At 32.7% G+C, this 20,855-nt stretch overlaps 1 protein-coding gene across 1 annotated transcript; it reads right to left on the bottom strand.

Annotated features, from left to right (window-relative positions):
• Positions 1-3,685: 3,685 nt before the first annotated feature.
• Positions 3,686-18,707, bottom strand: LOC129292915 (uncharacterized). The gene is made up of 18 exons (XM_054930615.1): positions 18,314-18,707; positions 17,520-17,741; positions 16,846-16,941; positions 14,755-14,807; positions 14,283-14,379; positions 13,279-13,352; positions 11,928-12,042; positions 11,502-11,612; positions 9,910-9,986; positions 8,498-8,564; positions 7,194-7,259; positions 6,017-6,124; positions 5,736-5,866; positions 5,501-5,567; positions 5,293-5,360; positions 5,029-5,128; positions 4,652-4,722; positions 3,686-4,317 (listed from the first exon to the last, which is right to left on the bottom strand). The coding sequence occupies exons 1-18, from the start codon at positions 18,461-18,463 to the stop codon at positions 3,957-3,959; spliced, it is 2,034 nt and encodes a 677-aa protein (XP_054786590.1). The 5' UTR covers positions 18,464-18,707; the 3' UTR covers positions 3,686-3,956.
• Between the last annotated feature and the right edge of the window lie 2,148 nt (positions 18,708-20,855).

Raw genomic sequence — 20,855 nt, 5'->3', positions numbered from 1 at the left:
CCATTTTTGGCATGTGTGGTGGGATAGCTCGTACCAAACTCGGCTTTATATATAATATATCATGGACCAGTGATGGTGATGATAATATGATGGTGATGATGAGAAATATATTTTTATAAACCCACTTGCGTGTGGGCAATTGTGGGCCCTACCTATTCTCCATGTTTTATATATATATATATATATATATTTAAAACTATTTAACTATTTTAGATTCGAATATTATTATCATTGAGTCGAAGTCATTAAAAATAGAAAAAATCATTACAAAATATTTTGTAGGAATTCTAGTTATCGTAAGTCTCATAAAATGTACAAATTATCCTCAAGCCTTAAATTATTTATTTATTAATAATTTTTATGTATAATTATTAAAATACCCTTTATTTTACCTTTTGTTTTTAAAAAAAGTCAACCCATCCACCACCAATCCCAGAGTTTTGGCCACCAACAGGTTCTGCAGTGGTTGGAAGGTGGCAACTATCTGGAGCTCCTGCTGCCAGTGGTGGATGGGTTTACTTTAGTAAACAGAATAAGGGTATTTTAGTAATTATGTATAAAACTTATTAATAAATAAAGATTTTGGGACCTAAGGATAATTTATAAATTTTATGGGACCTTATAATAATTAGAATCCTATGAGGAACTTTGTAGTGACTTTCCCATAAAAATATAAAAATAAAATATTATTATTAAATTTGGATTGTCTAATTTAATACTAACATTTTAAATTAGTTCTCCTCATCATATTGAACATGATTCTCGATTTGTAGGAGAGAATCTAATACAACCCTAAATTTTTTAGATCAAATTTTAATAAACTCAAAGTCTAAATTAAACTATATCAAATTTAATCTCACAGTTCTCTATTATGATGAACCAGGCATACGTTATTTATGGAAGAGAAACTTACAATGTGCACTAGGGTAATTAGTACACATGCATAAATACTACTTTTAAAATTATATATGATGCCATAATTTAAAATAAAAAAACAGAGAGAGAGCACCAACTGGCTAAGTATGGCATTATTTATTTAATTTGTATTGGTAGGATTATATGTTCGTGTTTAATTTAAATCAATACCATTAAAACAATGAAATATTTCTTATGGGGCCCAGAGAACTTAATTCTCACGTCTTCTCAAAAAGTTGAGGTTCATGGTGGCCTACTTTTTCTTTTAAATCAACATTAACTGGAAAAAAACTATTCAACACAAGTGATATCTCAAAGTGATGAAATATCAACATACTTGTGTACACAAGTGTACACACCCATTTTTCATTGATGTGAGAACTCAATCCTAAAAGACAATACTTCATATGCAAAAAATTAAAATGAAAAGAGAAAAAAATTTGGTGGGTCTCGTATTAAATGAGACTCATAAATCATTTTATCTTTCTCTCTCCAACCAGACTCCACGTCCATTTAAAGATAATATAATCTTTAAACTTGCTTTTAGTGAGAAACTTACAATCTTATCGTACTAATGTCCATGCTGATAAACTAATTAAGCTTTAAGTTTTTAAAACGTTACATAGTGCACTCTTTTAATTTTAAGGTTAAAGTATTGGAAAACATAGGTAAAGAGAAAATTAAAGAAGATAATAGCTGGAGACATAAAATGAAGCATCACGTGAGCATGACTTAGTTTGTGGTAGTTATATAACAGCCATACTTTAGTGTTTGGATAAAGTATTGGACGAAATGCACAGAAAATTAAAATGAGAGAGAATAGACAAGAGACAAGGAATGGTGGGGATGTTGGAAAGTAGTGACCACATTATATGTTCTCAAAGGTGAAGACTTGTTTTTGTTGGTGTCTCTCTTTTTAATTTCTTTTAACGTAGTCCTTACATTTTGGGGTTTACTTCTTTCTTAAATATTACTTAATTATGGTCACAAGCTAAAACAAACATGGCCTCCTCTTCTTTTTATCTCTATGTCGCAATTGTTATGTCCCATTATTATGTTTCTTTGCAAACACACAAGCAACAAAGACAAGCTATTCCATAATACAACCATCTTTTTTGTTCTACTTTTATTGTGATTTGGACTCTTGCCTATTTATTGCTTTGGATACTTGTTTAGTAATATTAGATACAATTTTTTTTTTATCATGCACTGTTGTCTTTCTATAAAAGTCATTCATATTCGAGACACGATCAGGCACTAAGTATAAATACTTCTATCAAGAATTTAAATATTGGTTTATCATATTTTAAAATACTAACCCATTTCTCTGAACTCAACTCTTATTAATAATATATTTTAGACTTCTTTATTTTATATTTTCTTAATTTCTATACTAAGTTTGGTTTTATTTACCAGATCTACTCTGAAAACTTATCATAATCCTTAATATAAAACACTTAAAAAAACATATGTGAAGCATTTATAAATCTTTTTGTCTTCAAATTTTCCCTTGATATTTTCAACTCTTTCTTCTAATTTTGCACAATCTTTTATAAAATTAAGAATATAAACTTCTTAAGTTATATGATTCAATATAGTACATAGTACAAATAGGACCTAAATGAGTGGGACATTAAAGTTAAAATACTCACTTTTTCCCAATTTATAAGCTTTCATTAAAAATACTTGTTTTAATATTACTCTTCCCTCCTTATTATATTCTCTCTCTATTTAATATTTCACAAATAAGGTTATATTAATTAAGGGTATTTTTAGAAATTTATATTTGTACTTTTAAAAAAGTATATTCAATGAATTTTCTTAACTTGTATAATTTTATTAAAAAGATGTTTTATAAACTGGGACAAAGGAAATTGACACATTATGACTGAAAGATTGAGACAAAATATGACCATACATAAGTGTTTATGATCTAACTGACCCACCATCCACAAATTAAGGCTGAGAGAGCAACTTAGTGCAGAGATATTTGAAACGGTCATCAAAGAAGAATCTCAATTGTTGGGGATTTTGGAAACATCAAAGAGAACAAGAAAAACAGAACAAGTTAAACATCAAAGAACAAGCTCTCTCACAAGTCAATATAGAAATTGCTTTAGATTTGGTTTAGAAAATTGCATCCCCACTATGGTTTGTACCCTTGTACTTGAGGCAAACAGGCCCTTCACAATCATGATGCTCTTCAAAATATAAGACAAATTCCCAGTTCTATCTCTGGAATGCCTTCTTGATATCAAGAACACTATGTATATCATTGGGTTTCTTAGTCCATAATCTCTTTTAAAAGATACGATTTATGGCCACACATATAAAAGTCTTGCAAGGTTTTGATTTTGAATAACTTAACATTGCAGTTTTTGATCCGTTAGAATTGACAAAAGCACTCATAAAAACTCATATAGTGCGACTCATTATAAATTGTGTCGTTTGTCTTTACCATTTCATTCATAAAATTACTGAATTAGAGATTTTTAAGGCTGCTTATATCATCAAGTGTAATATAATTCAGTTCTGACATTAATACCTGGCATGATGACTACTTTTTCACTATTTTCAGTTTTTCTCCTCAATTTTTAAACTATATACATGTACTTTAATCTTTTTTGTGTATCTATTAATTTGCCTTTCTTAAAAATAAAAAAAGCCAGAACTTGCTGCCTTGAAATTTTAGTAGCTCGTAACCCTCCCAGTGGGGTTTATTTTCTTTTGAGGTAAGAAGAGAATGGGATTCATTTGTTCCCACCAGAAAATCTTGAAAATATACATCGTATAGCATCAAAATTTACATACAAACTGCCTTCCAAGTTAAAAACAATTTGGTGTCGGCATGTTACAAATCATGTAATATTGTAATTTACACAAGAATGAAGAAATCATACTCTTCACAGTTACACAGCTTCATACAAGTTGCAACCACAATCACAGCACATAATGTAGCCTGTCAATATATATCATACTTGTACATTGTCATAAAATTACAACAGCTAGTATTTAATATACGTCAATGGGTTGTAGTTGAATTACCCAGATGTCAATTCCTTTTCAAGCTCATCAAATTCCCAATCACCAACTTCCTCTGCGGAGTATTCTTGACCAACTCCACCAAACTCAGATTCAAGCTTTGCCAGTTCTGCTTCATGGTCCAAGACCTGATCTGACTTGGCAGTAGGTGACTTCGGCTTTTTGCCTGTCTGCATTTTTGAAGGGTCGGCGGAACCTTGAACCGAAGCAGATGTACCATCATGCTGTTTCTCAGTGGGCGGTGTTTCAGTCTTTGGTGCCGGGTTCTCTAATTCAAGATTTGGCCTCTCAATGGACTCGAACTGTGCTCGTAACTTGCTGATGGCATCAAACAGCTCTACAACCTTTTCTTCATCTTTCCTGGATGAAAATGCCAGCCGAGTATAACTTTTCAGCAAAGCCAAACAGGAAGTAATGAGGTAGTTTAGCAGTCATAACAAGCTAATAGCTAACCATGAGAATGGAGAAACATCTTCTATAGATGGCATTACATGGCAGTTTCCCAGAAATTTCAGTAAACACTTGGAATTTATAAAGCCTAATGGAGTCACATCTCTAAAGAAATTTCAAAATTACAGCTCGATCTACACATCAGAATTTCTTCAACCAATCCAAAAGTTGGCAAAGCATAACAAACCCATAGAACTTGAGAAAGGAAATACACATTAAGGTCACACCCAAAATATTACAGAACCTGGAAATTTTCCCCTGCTGAGCATAAAACTGCTGCTTCATGTTATCCAAAACACTGAAGGTGGTTACAATCTGGAAATAAAAAAACAACCAATTAGTACAAGAACACAAGTTACAATTCCGTTTGGTTCATAGACAATTAAACATACATCAGAAGCAATTTCAAATAGATTGTTATTGTTAAAACCTTGAAACAGTAATATTTATCAAATAGTACGGTGGTAAATGGAGAAGCATTTCAAAGTAGTCACCATTCACCAAGCTAAGACGGAAAATAAAACAAGATACATGCATGCTTTTCTTAGAGAGGATATATACGCAATGTCATGGATGAAAATACAATTATTTAGTTCAAATTGCTTCTAGCCGCATCAATACCTTAGCTTCATAGGCCAAATATTCCTCCTCAAGATTTTTCCTTGGATTTAATACTTCTGAGTCCTTAGTATTTGTATTTGTATTGGATGACACATTTGACCTGCATTCTCAAGCAAAAAAGCTTACGTGTGTGAGTTACACAAGTACACACTCATCCAAGAATTTGTATTAAAGCTGCAAATAATTGTATTCACAAAAGAAAATTTAGAACCGATTATCATAAGACAACATTATGCCAGATCAGAATCAAAACAAAGAGCTTACCCCTGACTTAAATTCTTGAGGTTCTCCACAAATGTTCCAATATGGTTTATAGAAGGCTCTAACTCTTTCTGCACATTATATGTATCACGTCATTTTACAAGTATTATCTTTGTAAATAAAAATAAGAACCTTATAACTGGCAAGAGGCTGGATGGCCAAGTTCGTAATTTTACAAGTATTATCTAAATAAGTAAATAAAAATAAGTACCTTATAGCTGGCAAGAAGTTGAATGGCCAAGTTCACAAAATATTCCTCATGTTTCTCCAATTCATCGCTAGAAAACACAAAAATTAGAAGTAATAACACATGAATAAACAGAAACAATTGCAGACTTATTTTATATATATACACACAAACATATATTAATCTTCTGATACAATGACATCATAACATTCATCAGTGCCGTCAACGTTGCTCAAGCTCAGTAAGTTTGATTACATACTTGACCTGCTTCTCATTGATCTCAGCATTTGATCGCTGGAGGACCCAAGTATCTTCCAGAAAGTTAATCCAGGTTTTGATAACATCTGCTTCTTTCTTACATGAGGCAATTGAATTTGAAAGTTCCTCTTCCTGTTAACAGCCAAATCATTATTTCAGAGAACTGAATGGTATGAGCTGTACAGACAAAAGAAATCTTGAAAATAATTATGAATAGTGCATAAAGACCATCAAACGTGAAACAAAATTTCATGTCCTAAAACAACAGTGAAGAATTTTTACCTTTGTCTTCAAATGTTCAATCATCTGATTGTTTGCTTCCTCAAATTGGTCACGCTCTTCCCTTGCAATCCGTAATCGTGCTTGAGCAGCAGCCATGGAAGTATTAACCTACAACTCAGATCACATTTCAATTATTCACTAGAAGGAAATGTAAAGAAAGACAGCTCCAAAATAATATCCATACGAGATTAATTAAAACAGTAAGGAATCAATATCAACAACACAGACAAATTAAAGCTTGTGATATTAGAAGTCAAACGGAAGGACAAAAACTTAATAGCACAGAGTAATGAATCACACACAATTTTTGACCTGGGCCACGTAAGGTTTCCTCAACAGACATTAATACATCATTCACATATAAATATTACAAGATGCGGCAAATTATATGGAGGAATGCAGATAAAACAGATAATGACCCACTAAGAATACGACAAGAAAATAAATTTTAACAATGAAGATTTCAAATAATCTATTCTTCAAGAAAATTAGTTCATTTTCTGAGACCTAAAATATAAATTCTTGGTAAACTAAGCTACCTTAGCAAGAGTAACAGATGGGATTAATAATTGTCACTTTGAAGTGAAGTGGCAATATGTCATAAAAGAAAGATTTAACGACTGCACAAAAATCATAAAGATTAGAAAAAATTAAAAAAAAAAGGATAAGAAATAGCAGGGAACCAAAATATTGTGAGAGATCAACTGAGAATTCAAATATTGCCACTAAAATGGCAAAATAAGACAAAAAGCATTAAGCCACTAATGTCAAAATACCGCAAGCCTACTGGTTAGCCATGTTCTCTGCAGTGAAAACTATTTGAAAATGCAGAAAAGTACTTCAAAAAATTCTTCGTAATCAATTTACTCATGATATCCATATCTAAAATTTATCATCTTCGAAGCACCATTGCTAGAGACACATAATACAAATGCAAAAAAAAAGGGGGGGGCCAATAGGTAACCATAAATCTCAAGAGAATCAAAAGACAGGTTCGTATGCCAGCAAACAAATAAAGAATGAAAGGAAGATAATAAATAGCTACAAGTAAATGCCACTAGCATCAAACGACATGATTGCAAAACATCATACATAATATGGTTTCCTAAGCTCCCACTCAAGAAACAAAAATAAAAATAATAAAAAAAATCAATAAACTAAATATATAGGAATATACCTTGTTCAGTTCAGCTAAAAGATCATCCTTTTTTTGTTGAAGTTCTGATATCTCAGCTGTCAATTCCTGATAATGAAGAAGGAATAAAATAAACAAACCTGAGTTTAATCTCTTTGCAACAGATGCTACACCAAGTACATATTCATTGTTTCAGCATGACTTTAGCTCCTTTGAAAGAAACCAAGAATCGCTTCTAAAGGCCCCAAAAAATAAAGGGGGAAAATATTGGGTAAATACTCTTGCATATCCAAATACAGTTGAACCTCTGAGAAATGAATGCATGCACAGCACAAAATGGAAACACGAAAGTTACATAAACTATAAAGACACAATAAAATTATATATAGTAAAGAAGTTAAAATAACTTCCTCTTAATAGGACATGACATGTAGCGTAGTTGTAACCAATTCTAAAGGTAATGAAACAACCATGCTCCTATATGGATACCATTAAACCATCACAATGGCCATAAATTATCATTGGTAATGAAAATATCCTGTGTCAACTCTGAGCTGTAAACATTCTTCAACTTCGGTTTTTTTTTTTCTTTTTTTTTTTGGAGGGGGGTGGCTCTTGAGAATTTAGGACATATTTGAGTGATTTACATTTCTGCTCATTCTAAGACTTTTTTTTTTTTTTTGAGTTTTCAAAACAGAATCCATTAGTGTCTAACATAATCATGTAAGAAATATTTTTATCAATATTATTTGTGTTTGACCAATCTTTCAAAAAAGTCCGTTTTAAAAAGTATCAATTACTAAAAAGACATGCACAGTAATGACTTTGCCATAAAATTGTTGGAATTAATAAATGATTTAAAATATCCACATGGTTACTTTAAATTATATTTCAAAATTTTTAATAAAATATTTAAAATTGTAATTATAGGATGGTTGCAATTAATTTTGGGCCAAATAACAAATAAAGATCCCACCATTGTCATGTACAATCCCATTCATCTAAAAACAATAATGATAGTCTGAGATGGCAATTGGCATCCAAGATTAGCAAGCTTAAGAGGGAAATGGACAGAACAGAAGGGTCTATATCCTCAAGGATTATATAGATTTAGGGGCGGGAGCACTTCCTAGCTTTTAATGTTGAGAGGACATGTTTGGAAATGGCTCAAAATTTTGGAGAATAGCTAAATGTTTTCCATTTTCACATTGCCAATGCATAGATACAAAATAGCAACAGCCAATTCAGATATATTTATACCAGAGAAGCCTTTTCAACAGGGTACGGAAACATTTTCATCCACAAAATTTCTGGCAAGGTCAGTGCAATGCTGCAAAATACGTTACCTTTTCTTTTTCATTAGCTTCACCAGCTTTAGTCACACGAACTTTCAGTGCCTCCTCTTTCTGTAGTCTGACAAATTGTAAGGAAAGAATTTATACAGTTTAGCATCTGATATTAAGGAATTTATCTAGTCTTAGATGTTTTGACTAAGCATATTCAAAAGAAAATTCCTAAATGCATGCTTTTTGCGGATAATATAGTTCTTATTACAGAAACAAGAGAAGAGATAAATTGTAAACTTGAGTTATAAAGGAAGACATTAAAGTCAAAAGGTTTTTGCCTGAGTAGAAATAAAACAGAACATTTACATTGTAGTTTTGATAAGAGGTCAGTGAGTAGTAACTTGAAAGTGAAATTGGATAATCAAACCATACCTCAAGTGAAAAAGTTTAGATATTTTGGAGCAATTATTCAACAAAATGGGGAAATTGATGGAGATGTTACATATGATACAAGCAGGGTGTTTTAATTGGAGAAAGACTAAAGAAGTTATCCGTGATTATAAGACACCTGATAAACATAAAGGAAAGTTTTATTGAACTGCTATAAAACTAGTAATTTTATATGGTAGTGAAGTTGGGCTTTGACGAGACAATAAGAGCATAAAGTTGGAGTAGTGGAGATGAGAATGTTGAGATAGATATGTGGATATACACGTAAAAACAAAATTTGAAATGAGCGAATATGGAAAAAAGTGGGCGTAGCACCTATTGAAGAAAAAATGGTAGAAAATCATTTGAGGTGGTTCAAATATGTACAAAGAAGACCACGAGAGACACCCGTGAGAAGAGTGGAACAGATGACTTTGAGCCTTATCAAAAAAAGTAAAGGAAGACCGAAAAGAACACTTTTGAAGGTTGTTGAGCGAGAGCTTTTAGTTAACAATATTTCTAAAAACTTAATAAATGATAGAGCACAATGACGTCATATAATCCATATAGCCGATCCCACTTAGTGAGATAAGACTTGTTATTATTGTAGCATTTGATATTAAGGAAAATTGAAATGCAAATGAGAAACTAAATTCCTAGTGGTGTTGGTCAATGTCAGCTTTGTGAAATCATCAACACAAATATCCATTGATCAAAGTACCAGGAATTATATCCTGAATGTAGAGTACTCTTAATGTTGATCTCTTGTTTGTTTTGTATGCCTACATCTAACCAATGATGTCAGTAATGCTAAAATTTAATGAACGTTTTTTTAAAAGAGGGCAAACGCTTCGGCATATTCAAGGTCCACCTTGGAATGAAACTGAATCTTTCATCAAAACTAACCGGAACATGAGTCAATTTTGAAACAAAATGAAATGCTTACATCAGTTTGTTCCATGATTGTAAACATGATTTCAGAGGGCAGGCTATTCCAGGGAAGAGATAGCAAAAAAACAAATGTTCATGAAACATCTTTCTACCTGTTGTCTGCAATTCGCTTTTCAGCTTTTACTGCAGAGTTGGCAAGAGAATCTGTCAAGACCTTCAACTTGTCAACCTACACATGACAATATTGGTAAAATTATGAGATTACAATAACCCATATAAAATTGTTTACTGATTAACTATTTTTAAGTGTAAAGCGACTACAGTACTGCATTTGACTGAAAATTTGGCCCAAATAAAATATATAACAAGACTGACACTATAATCAAATTCAAAAGTAACAATCCCCGTATACAAGTCCAAGTTTAACTCCAACTAACTGAGGTAGTAAGACAGGCACCCCGGCTTGAGTAAGCATCCAGTTTATTAGTGAATACAGTAGAAATTCAGGATGATTCTTTAAACTTATTGTATTAGAAGGAGGCCATGTTACATTCATAGAAGAACCAAGATAAAAGGGAAAGCACAATCTTACTCAGACTAAAAGACATAAATTAGACTCCTGATCCAACTAAAAGACAAAACTCTAAAAAATAGGATAACTTTATACCAAACCAGATAGACCACATCACATAAAACACATCAAAGCATCATTCAAAAGATAATTAGAAAACAAACAAGCCTTAACTAAAACAAAACAGATAGAAGGAAACAACTTAATTAGAATAAATTCACAATAACATATGGCCTTTATGGCAACCTATTCTGAAAACAATTTTTTATTCTCCAGGACAAAAAAATTAAAAAAAAAATCTATTTGGTTGCGTATTTTCAAAAAGTGTTTTAGAGAATCCAAAAAAAAAAAGATATTGTTATGGAAAACAGAAAAACCGAAAAATCTTTTAAGTATTCTAGGGTTATTATTTTGAAGAAGAAGGGAAAATGAGGAAAACATATATTTTCAAACAGGCCCATGATTTCCTACACTCCTCAAGTTGGATATTCTCAACATGGAGTTATTCTTCCAACATGTCCGGTAGTCTTCTCAAGGACAAGTTTTTCTCGAGCAAGAGTACTGGAATCCACAACTTTTTCAACAAAGTTCTGGTCCTTGTTTCTAATTAGATCATGCAATAACTTTCCCACTGCTTACAACTAAAAAACAATAGATAAATTTAGAAACAGAAAACTTAATGAAATCTAAAATACAATAAAAAAATCTAAAAAATAACTAAGAAACAAATAAGCCTTTACCAAAACAAAATAGATAAAAAGAAATAAAAAATTAAAAGACCGATAATAATTTAATTCCAAATAAATACTACTGCTGATGAACTTAATTGGCATGCTTAAAATGGGAAAAATATAGAATCAAATTTTACATGTCCTGATTTCATGTAAATGGGAAAATAGAAAAGAAAATGGTGGAATTACAAAATTAAAACCATGACCTCTTATTTAGATGATAATAACAAAAGGATAAAGGTGCAATTTAACAACAAAAGAAACTCTAGGTTCAATTTTCTCTTTACTTTCTCACGCATAATAAGAGAAATTAATTTTAGCAGACTAAATCTTTTTCATTCTTCATTTCTTATTACCTTGCAAACAAACTAAGAATAAGAATAAGACTTTTACCCATCATTTTCACTCCTCCGAGAAGCTCTAAGGAAAGAATGGATTGTACCTTCTGGGCATGAACCTCAGCAGAATCTCCACTGTTCAGAGCTTTTTTCCTCAGCAAAAGTCCTTCCAGTCTGGAACAAATTCGAATCTGTGCTAGGGCCTCTTTTAAAGCCTACAATATGGTTAGTAGATTATATTCTGTTTTATATATTCAACACATTGAAAAGGTCAAACAAGTACAGTACCCCTCCCAGTGAAAAAATGAAAATGAGCACTGCAATAGTCACCCAAGCATCTCAAAGTGGTTGGTAGGAAGTTCTCACTTCATGTGGCATGATTTAGCCACGCATCTCTAATTGGTTGTTTCTTAAACTTAATGTTAATTCAGAAGAGACACCACTTCTCCATTCAAATGTTTTAACCATTTGGCCAAAATCCCTTATCCATTATTGAACAAAAAATGACAAGAAATTACAAACACACAGACCTCTATTGTTGCAGTTGTTTCTTCAGCTGATTTATCGTCACCTTCATTCAAAGGCTTCTGTGATGTTGTCGTCTCATTGAGTTTTCTCTTAAGACTAGAGGCTTCAGCATCTATTCTGTGGTCAAAAAGAAAAACAAGAAACGATGTGAGGCAGAAAGCCACCAAGTGCATTACGGGGGGGCAAAAAGAATATACTAAAAGTAACATCCAAAGAGTACCAATTTTTATTTGGGGGAAAAAAAAAGAATATGCCAAAAAGACGAGAAAATTATAAGGAAAATACAAAGACAAGGGACAAAAGATCATCTCCAAATAAAACAAAAAACAAAAAACAAAGACTGCAACCAGACTCTAACTCAAGAGCTTTCCAGTCCTTTGAAGATCCATAAGGAACAACCCCCTGGAAGGATCCGTTTGCTTGGACTCAGACAGAAATGAAATAACACTCTTTGGAAAAACATAACAAACCAGCAAAAACTGGCACTGCCAAAGAGCTTCTGCAGCCCCCCCCCCCCAAAAAAAAAACAACGAAAAAAACATGAGGGCATACACAGAAAAACAACAACCAAAAAAAAAACGAGAGATTGGACTGGGTAATCTCATTCAATGAATATGTATTAACAATCTATATTTCTCTGTTCTCATCCTATGTTTAAATGTGTGTGTGTGCGTGTCCAATTCCTCAACTTTACCCAAATCAATGCAAAATAGTTTCCCAAGCTGAAGCACAGAAATATGAAAAGACGTTCCAAACCAAAGTAAGCCACCCAAATGCAACCTCTTCAATTTTTTAAACAGTGTCATAAGTTCAAAGCTAAGCGCCATTCAGATCTCAAGAAGTTTACAAGAGGAACCTTTCTAGAGGGAAAAAATGCCCTTGTAAATTATTTTACAATATAAGAAAGAGTATTACTTACAGTGAGAAAAGGATAAAACCAATTAATTGAATCACATACTGACTTTTTGATACGCCAGTATTGCAATACAAACTCCACACCAACATGTAAACAAGAGTGTTTTGCAGAATAAAGTACAAAGAAGCATGAACGAAAAGGTAAGTGAAGGGTTATTTTTGCACTTGTATGTCAATTTTGAATGTAGATTGTATGTGATAATTTGGTTTATACTCATCACATCCCGTGTATCTGCAACATTTGCTGTTGTATGCATAACTAATGCATTCCATATATGATCAGTAAATCTAATTCTCAATGTTCAGATTGAGAGCATAATATCTCTCAATGCTCTACCACTTCTCACTCAAGAAAAGAACAACTAGAACTACTTGCTTAACTGACCTTCCAACAACAACAACAACAAACCTCATACCAGTAGGTGGGGTAAAACTGACCTTCCGAGTTCAGAATTTATTTTCAACCCAGTTACGGCACCTTGAGCAAACTGAAGCAATTCCTCTCGTTTCACCTGAAGTAATAGTAAATATATGAATGATAAAAGCCTCCTTTGAAGGAACAGAAAAATAAAAACTTCAATCTACAAAGTTATATATTGCTCAAAGATTTTTTGGCAATCTCTGGTATACCCATGTGGTTCATTTTCTTTTTTTATTTCAAAGATTAGTTATCAATTTTACTCATAATTCTAAGGTAGTGTCATAAACAGTTTATGGTCTAGTCACTTCTTCATTAATCTACTAGATTTAGGTCATATCAGTCTACAAAGTACGAACTACAGCAATCTATCATAAGTCATAGAATTTTTCTGGTTGTTAGGTTCTGAAGTTTATAATAATTCTGAGCGTTGAATGCACTATCCAAGGACCGTCATCACTCTCTAAGATAAGAAGTTTGACAAGGAAACTATCTATGCGCTAATGGAGTCAAATGCACAATACAGCACTTCAATATTCAATATAGCATTGCTGCTAAAACCACTTGCATATTGTTTGTAAAAGCAGCAAAAATCATTAACAAATCAAAAACACTAGAGATCTTCAATGCTTTGCTAAATCTAATATTCAAGGCACAGTACTCTCAGAATTTTTATTGCCATAAATATGTTCTTAAATGGCAGGTGTAATCATCAAGATAATCTGCACTGTAGATCTTCAAAATTTCCAAATCTAATTATTCATAGCACAATACTTCAAAGGACCTGTTATTTTAATACTTGCAGCAAAAAGCTAACATAATCATTATGCAATACTCTGCTAGTAAATGTTACTCGAGAAGTTCAGAATGGGGGTGAACTTGAAATTTGAGACTCAAGATGTAAATATGAACATTGATAATAAACCAACTTTCAAAGATCTCAAAAAGTTACACCTGAAGACAAAATTAAAAATTAGGTAAACATTTTTGGAGGCAATGAGGAGATATAAATAAGTTTACGTACCAATACTTCATCATGATAATTTGAAATAACTGTTGCCAGATCCTGTATGCTGCTTACTATAGCATTATGTACTTCTTTTCCCCCAGAAAGACAGAGACTACAGATAATTGATGGTAATAAAATGATTAGGTATACGTTCAGCCTAACACAAATGTGAAACTGTAATAGTTTTTAAACAGATTCCCATAATATTGCAGATGAAACTCAGAAACTAGCTGAGTAAGAAACTTGCCTCCATCAAATCTACAAATCATACTGGCAAGCAAGAAAAATATTGATCACACAAATCACACAATAAACAGCCAAGGGTTTAAAATCGTGGAGTCGATGGAATCAAAATGCTACATGCATCAAAAACCATGGAACTAAATATGGTATGCATAACAATGTCAGCCAGTACAATACCACATACGAGTATCAAATTTCACATCAAAATCAAACACTCAAAAATTGCAAAAGCTAGCAGACTCACCCAAACATCTCCAGGAGAAGAGAAACCTCTTCATCATTAGGAGCTTCGAGAATCTGAGGCATAAAAAAAGTTAACCTTGTGGTTAACCTCCATAATCAGCAATTAAAAGATAGAGAAAATAATCAATCAGCCCTTATAATTTACACTATTTTTTAATTGGTATATATTTTTGAAATCTTTGCAATAAATCCCCATTAGTTATTTACCATTTAAAAGTTATTCGCCAAAGTTAAATCCACTTACAAAATCAACCCTATGATGAATCTGAGGCATTAATGGCATTTAGATAATGATGATGATGATGATGATGATGATGAGGCAAAAAATGGATGTGTACGATGTGTGGCGAAAAGGAGATTAATTTGCATCTTCAAAGGAAAAAAGGACCCAGTCTTACAAGATGCAGGCATACTCCTACTTTGGAAACCTCCCTAGCTATTGCACCTCCCTATTTTGGGATCTCTGCCGTCCCTCTGACCAATCATCATTTGTATCCATATTGTGTTGTAAACTGAAGGGAAGCAAAGTCAAAGAGAAGGAAAGTATCTTACAAATCCATCCTCATTTCTTATTTCTCACAAAAACTCAATCGAGGCACATATGGTTAGAATTTATTATACTATCATCTCTCTCTCTCTCTCTCTAAAACTCATACTCCTCCATTTTCTCACACTTTCTCCCTCCTTCCCACTTGACATGCCAAAAATGCTGACTGCATCACCAAAGGCCTAGAGTCCAATTAAGTTTTCACAAAATGAATGCAGTTCCCAGTCCTTCCATATTCATTACCACCAAAAATTACATATGCACACACCAAATGTAGGGTTGTGGGGTTGTGGGTTGTAAGTGATTAAATGCTTACATGGCATTCTATTTGGAAAATATAAACCAAGTCATCCAATACATCTCACAAATCTCCGGACACATCAGCTTTGTTACTAACATTATTAAGCCAAATAAGGATCCGCAGGATTGCCTTGCAAATGTTTATTGTATAAGGCGTAACCTTGTAATTATAATAAACTATAGGGATGTGTTTGAAAATCTATGTATCTATATGTATAATATGAAATCTATAAGGAGTCAAATTATTCAGGATCCATTAACAATGAGATTCACCTTTAACTCTGTGCAAAGCAAGACCCACAATCTAGATTTTAAATTATAAGGAATCATATAAAAACTGATATAAAACAAAAGGAGCAATAGACTAATTTTCCTTTAAAAAAATGATTTATTAGTTAAGACACTCTTTTATGATTATGATCATAATTTGAAAATAGTTTGGACAAAAAAATTATGCATTAAAATTATTTTGGGCATTGAAATCTGTAACTGTCTATTGCAACAAAAACTATAATTAATGTACAGTAATTTAAGCCTGAATCTCAAATTTAGCATTCCCACATAAATCAGTTTCCATGGGAGAAAAAAAAAGACAAATAACCTAATAGGACTAGCTTCAAGCTTCTCATCCATACGCTTGCTTACTTTTCTGCAGTCTTCACTTGCTGATCAGCAGCTGGTCATATACATATATAATGTACAAAGAAATAGAACAATTTTCCCTCTAATTGTAAACACAATCAAGTGTATTATTTTTTAATGTTATATTTGTCTAAATTTATAATTTATTGATAAGTAAAGATTGAATTCAAAATTCGTTCATGCCCACGCAAATTCTAATTCCTTAGCTTGCACATAGGCTTTCATGCTTAACACCATGCCTCACGTCACAAGCATACTTCTGCATCACATCACAAATATACTTCTAGAAGCAAGATCTTCAGCTTAGTCTTCTTTAGTTGGTCATTGAGCATATCTTAGATATCTATGAACACTTTTCCTCTACAAAATTTGGAACTTACACGATTATACCTCTTTAGTTGGACATGCAGCTATGCATCCGATTTTTAAGAATAATTTTTCAGCTAAAATCCATAGAAACACTAAGGCAATTGGTAAGACTGCATAATATGAGTAGCCTACTAGCGCATTTGAATACAATAACATACAAAATGGTACTTGTACATGAAATGCAAAACTAGGTTTGCATAACTCTACAAACATAATTGTTATATTTAAACATACCATTGATATTATTATGCCCTCCAAAGCCTGACTTCGAAGAAAAACTTCACGAAAGTTTATTGGTTCACCTCCAACATCAGCATCATAATAAAGCATCTGACAAATTGCAACAGCACAACAAAGACAAACAGCTAAGGTAAAAGGATGCCTTGATGCCTAATATCAACAGTAAGTGGTTTCTTACAGTGCATGAAACTTTTGCGTTCAAGATACAGCATCCAACATCCTTCACAGAATAATGTGCGTGAACTTTAAACTTAAAATGACCCCTACGGATTGGATAAAAAGTGAAAAAAGCTATGACTATTCAAATTCTATAGAAATACCATAACTGCTAATGAATGCAACTTTTCTGCCCACACAGCATAACAAAAGAGGAAAGCTCCTTCTATAATATAGCTGAAGAAAATGGACAGAGCAAACAACCCAAGAATCCTATTATCATCTGTAAAGAGCCACACTATGCAGGTTTACTGCAATCAACAGTGGTACGAGTAAAAATATATAGCTAAAATAGAGGCATAAAAAGAACATAGAGCTGCATTCACCATAATTTTAGAGACACTGCCAATCATTTAACTTATAACCAAATTTCCAGAAACTTGGGAGTGTGTAGTGGCCAAAAATCAATCAGAGTAAAATATTACAAGAACGGTATGCAAAAAGTTACTAACCATAGATGGTTTCCTTGGATTCTCATTTGCTTCATCAATGGCAACGAGCTGCTCCAAAGTCTTCTCTTTACCCTCAGCCAAAGCTCCGGATAATTTCTCAATCTCTTTCAGCACAACCAACCATCTTCTAAGCAACTGTACTCTTTCCAAGCCCCTATAGGCGATAGCAGCTTCTTCCAGTCTTTTAGCCGTCTGAACAGCGCTTCTGAAATTCCGAGCAGCCTATAAATGTACTCAAGATACAAGATCAACTCATCAGCAAAATGTGATATGACCTTGTCACTCTCATCATCTTAAAATAAACAACTTTTATAACAATAACAACAAAAGAGCATTTTAATTGCAACGAGATAGCCAATAACTCGTTGAGCATTTCAACAATTAGATTATATGCAATACAAAAACCTTATGAGCTCCTGCTCTTTAATTTGGCAGTAAAAGTAATGTCATAATACTCTAACACCGCAGGGGAGACTCATATTCTATCCCCTTGAAATGTTTAACGTCAAGAAAGTAGGTTTTTTCCTTTCTCGCAAATCAAAAGGAAGGAACAGAAAAAGGGCCACTGAATCGCAAAAGCTACAAACTAAAATTTAGCAACCATTTTAAACAATATGACCAGCAATTAGCATAATAATAAACCCAAAAATATAGTGTAAGTGGCAAGTCCATTTCCAACAGAAATTAAAAGCACATAGTGACAAAACTGAAATAAAACCGAAAAACGGCACAATATAAGAATGTAAAAGTGGTGAAACCCCCCAATTGGTGAAAAATGGAATACAAAAAATTACAATGCGATCCTGAAGAATCTTGGCGCCCTCGGCGACGGCCTGACCGGCGTGTTGAACGACAGAGTCAGCATAGTTCTTGACAGTGCGAGTGAGGTTGTTCTTATTGCCAACCTCCACTGCTTTGTTCACCGCAGATCTCAGCCAAGACATGGCTTGGGGTGTCTCGCGGCTTTCGATTCCGGAAACTTGAAAAACTTTGAGGACAAAATGAAGAAACTGAGAATGCAAGAAGAGAAAGAGGTGAGGAGGAGACACTGCATACACCAAATGGTTTGAAGGGTTTGATGCTAATGAAGAAGTTTGAAAATGGCAATGAAAGATATGCGTCTGTTTGTTTCGGGATATACAGGAGCGTGGATCAGATGGACAAGAGGATGGAGCGGTCAGCGAGCAGAAGAGACACGTTTCTGGATCGGAGCGGCGTCGTTTTGCTGCCGTGAGGTTTTGCAAGATTTTTTGAGAGAGCGGAGGAAAGATTGGAGTGAAAAAACAGAAAAAAAAATAATTAATCACTAATTAATAAATTGAATTAAAGATTATATTTAGTTTCTAAAATTTAAAATATATTTAAATAGGTGTCACCAAAAAACATATTTAAATATGTAAATAAATATTGGATAAAAATTAAAATACATGAAATCATATAAATTTTATTGAAAATATTTATAAAAATCCTCTCATTGAGTTTAAATATTTATAAATTTCCATTTTGATAGTTTGGTGAGCACGTGGGATAAAGTTTTATCAATTGTTTAAGCTAATTTTAAATGACTTGAATAGACCTGAACAGCCAAAGCACACAGCACCTTTAATTTATTATGGTTCTTTTAATTTTAAATTTTTGAATAAGATAATGCATTTTTGTCAAAAGATAATGCAAATTAACAAGATCAAAATTCTATATTAGAGTTAGAGGTAGAATTATGGGCCAACCTAGATCATATGAATTACCTTATATATGTTAAGAAAAAATAGATTGAATTAAATTTAACCTATTTTTATACATGTTGGGATTTTTCTAGCTACACCCAAATCATGTGTGTCAATAAATTAAATGGATTAACTATTTAACTTATTCATTTTTTAAATTTCAAAAAAAAATTGATGCCTGAATAATCATGTCAATATTACATACAATTTAAAATTTACATCATAACATAATTATCTATATCAATAAAGCAAAAATTAAAATACATGATAACAAGAATATATTATACCCATCATAATTTATTATTCACCAATCACCACAATGTCAAAATAAATATAAATCATGCCATATCTATTAAAGTTCACAAGTCAAAAGAAGACTAAGTAATAAGGTAAAGTTCAGACCACTTTAAAGGTAGGAAGAAATTGGATGCAATTTAACTTTGTTTTTTTTTCCTATTTTGTAACTAGCAGTGCTAAAAATTTCAACTTTTCTTCTTTCCCCTTGTGGTTGTTTTTTTTTTTAAAAAAAAAAAGAGTTAAGTAGGCCAACCTAGACTTATTTGGTCCAAGGCCTAAAATGCCAAGCATGAGTTCTCTCTTGGTGGAAAATCATATATTTTTTTGGTTGTCCATGCAATATCCAAAGCTTCGTCCTAATTAATCCAGATCCAACCCACATTGCACACATGGTTATGGTGGATGAGTCTTCTAGCAAAGGTTTTCTGCATATACAAAGTTCGAACTGAAGATTTTACTTAAGCAAAACTGAACTGCTTACCACTCGGACTAACCCCTATTAGTGGTGGTAAACCATGTGGTCTCTTTTTATCACCCTGATAATGTGGAGGTGAGACCAAGATAGTTCTCCATCATGAGAGAAGCCTAATCCTACATTTTTTGGTTAAAAGAAACTTGTGTTTATTATAGGCAAAAAATTTTCAACCCTGTCAAGCATATATAATAAGGTATTCAGGCCAATTTACATAAACAAACCCATTCATTTTTTTTTTTTTTCTGTAATAAAGCAACCCAAAAATCTAGGTACATGGGGCCATGTGTCCATGGTTATTTGGGCCCAATACAAAGTAAGTTTTGTAAATCTAAACTTTCAGGCCAATTTTTATCAAAAAAACTGTCAGGCCAATATACATTTAAGCCCAACTTTTTGGACACATCTTTCCCCCCTCTTTAGGATCTACAATGGGCCCATATGGCACTTGGTCTGTTCACGGAGGCTCATTGACCTTTCGTTGGCTGATATGATTCCAAGGCCAAAAAATTAAAACAAACAAGCATAAATAAATAATCGAAAGAAAGTGTGAGTGTGTGTGTGAGATTCAAGGGTCAAAAAACTCCTTTTGATTCAAGAAAAAAAAAATTAAAACAAAAAGTCCTTCCCGTTAGGCCATTGCCCCATCAACACCTCTTTCACCATCGGCTTTGTGTCATCAGTTCATCTATGTTTTTTTTTTTTTAATTAACAAATCATTTTTTTATGCATAAAAAGTGAGCTTAGCTCAAGAGACTTGTTTAGATCAAGATAGACTTAACAATTTAAAAAATATTTATATATATATACTTATAAATTATCTGCTCATATATTTTCAGATAA

The sequence above is a fragment of the Prosopis cineraria genome, unplaced genomic scaffold, assembly GCF_029017545.1.
Source record: "Prosopis cineraria cultivar Desert tree isolate PC_DT_omini unplaced genomic scaffold, ASM2901754v1 PC14, whole genome shotgun sequence".
Classification (NCBI taxonomy): Eukaryota; Viridiplantae; Streptophyta; class Magnoliopsida; order Fabales; family Fabaceae; genus Prosopis; species Prosopis cineraria.
Note: the sequence above shows the minus strand (reverse complement) of the source record. Positions and strands in the feature narration are given on the sequence as shown.

Bases quoted from the DNA above. Each gene is read 5' to 3' on its own strand.
- LOC129292915 (XM_054930615.1), bottom strand. From the start codon at position 18,463: ATGTCTTGGCTGAGATCTGCGGTGAACAAAGCAGTGGAGGTTGGCAAT. The intron at 14,808-16,845 runs GTATGTTTAAAT...TTTATGCCTCAG, and splicing joins AGGGCATAATAATATCAATG to ATTCTCGAAGCTCCTAATGA. The intron at 12,043-13,278 runs GTCAGTTTTACC...TTTTGACCACAG, and splicing joins ATAAATTCTGAACTCGGAAG to AATAGATGCTGAAGCCTCTA.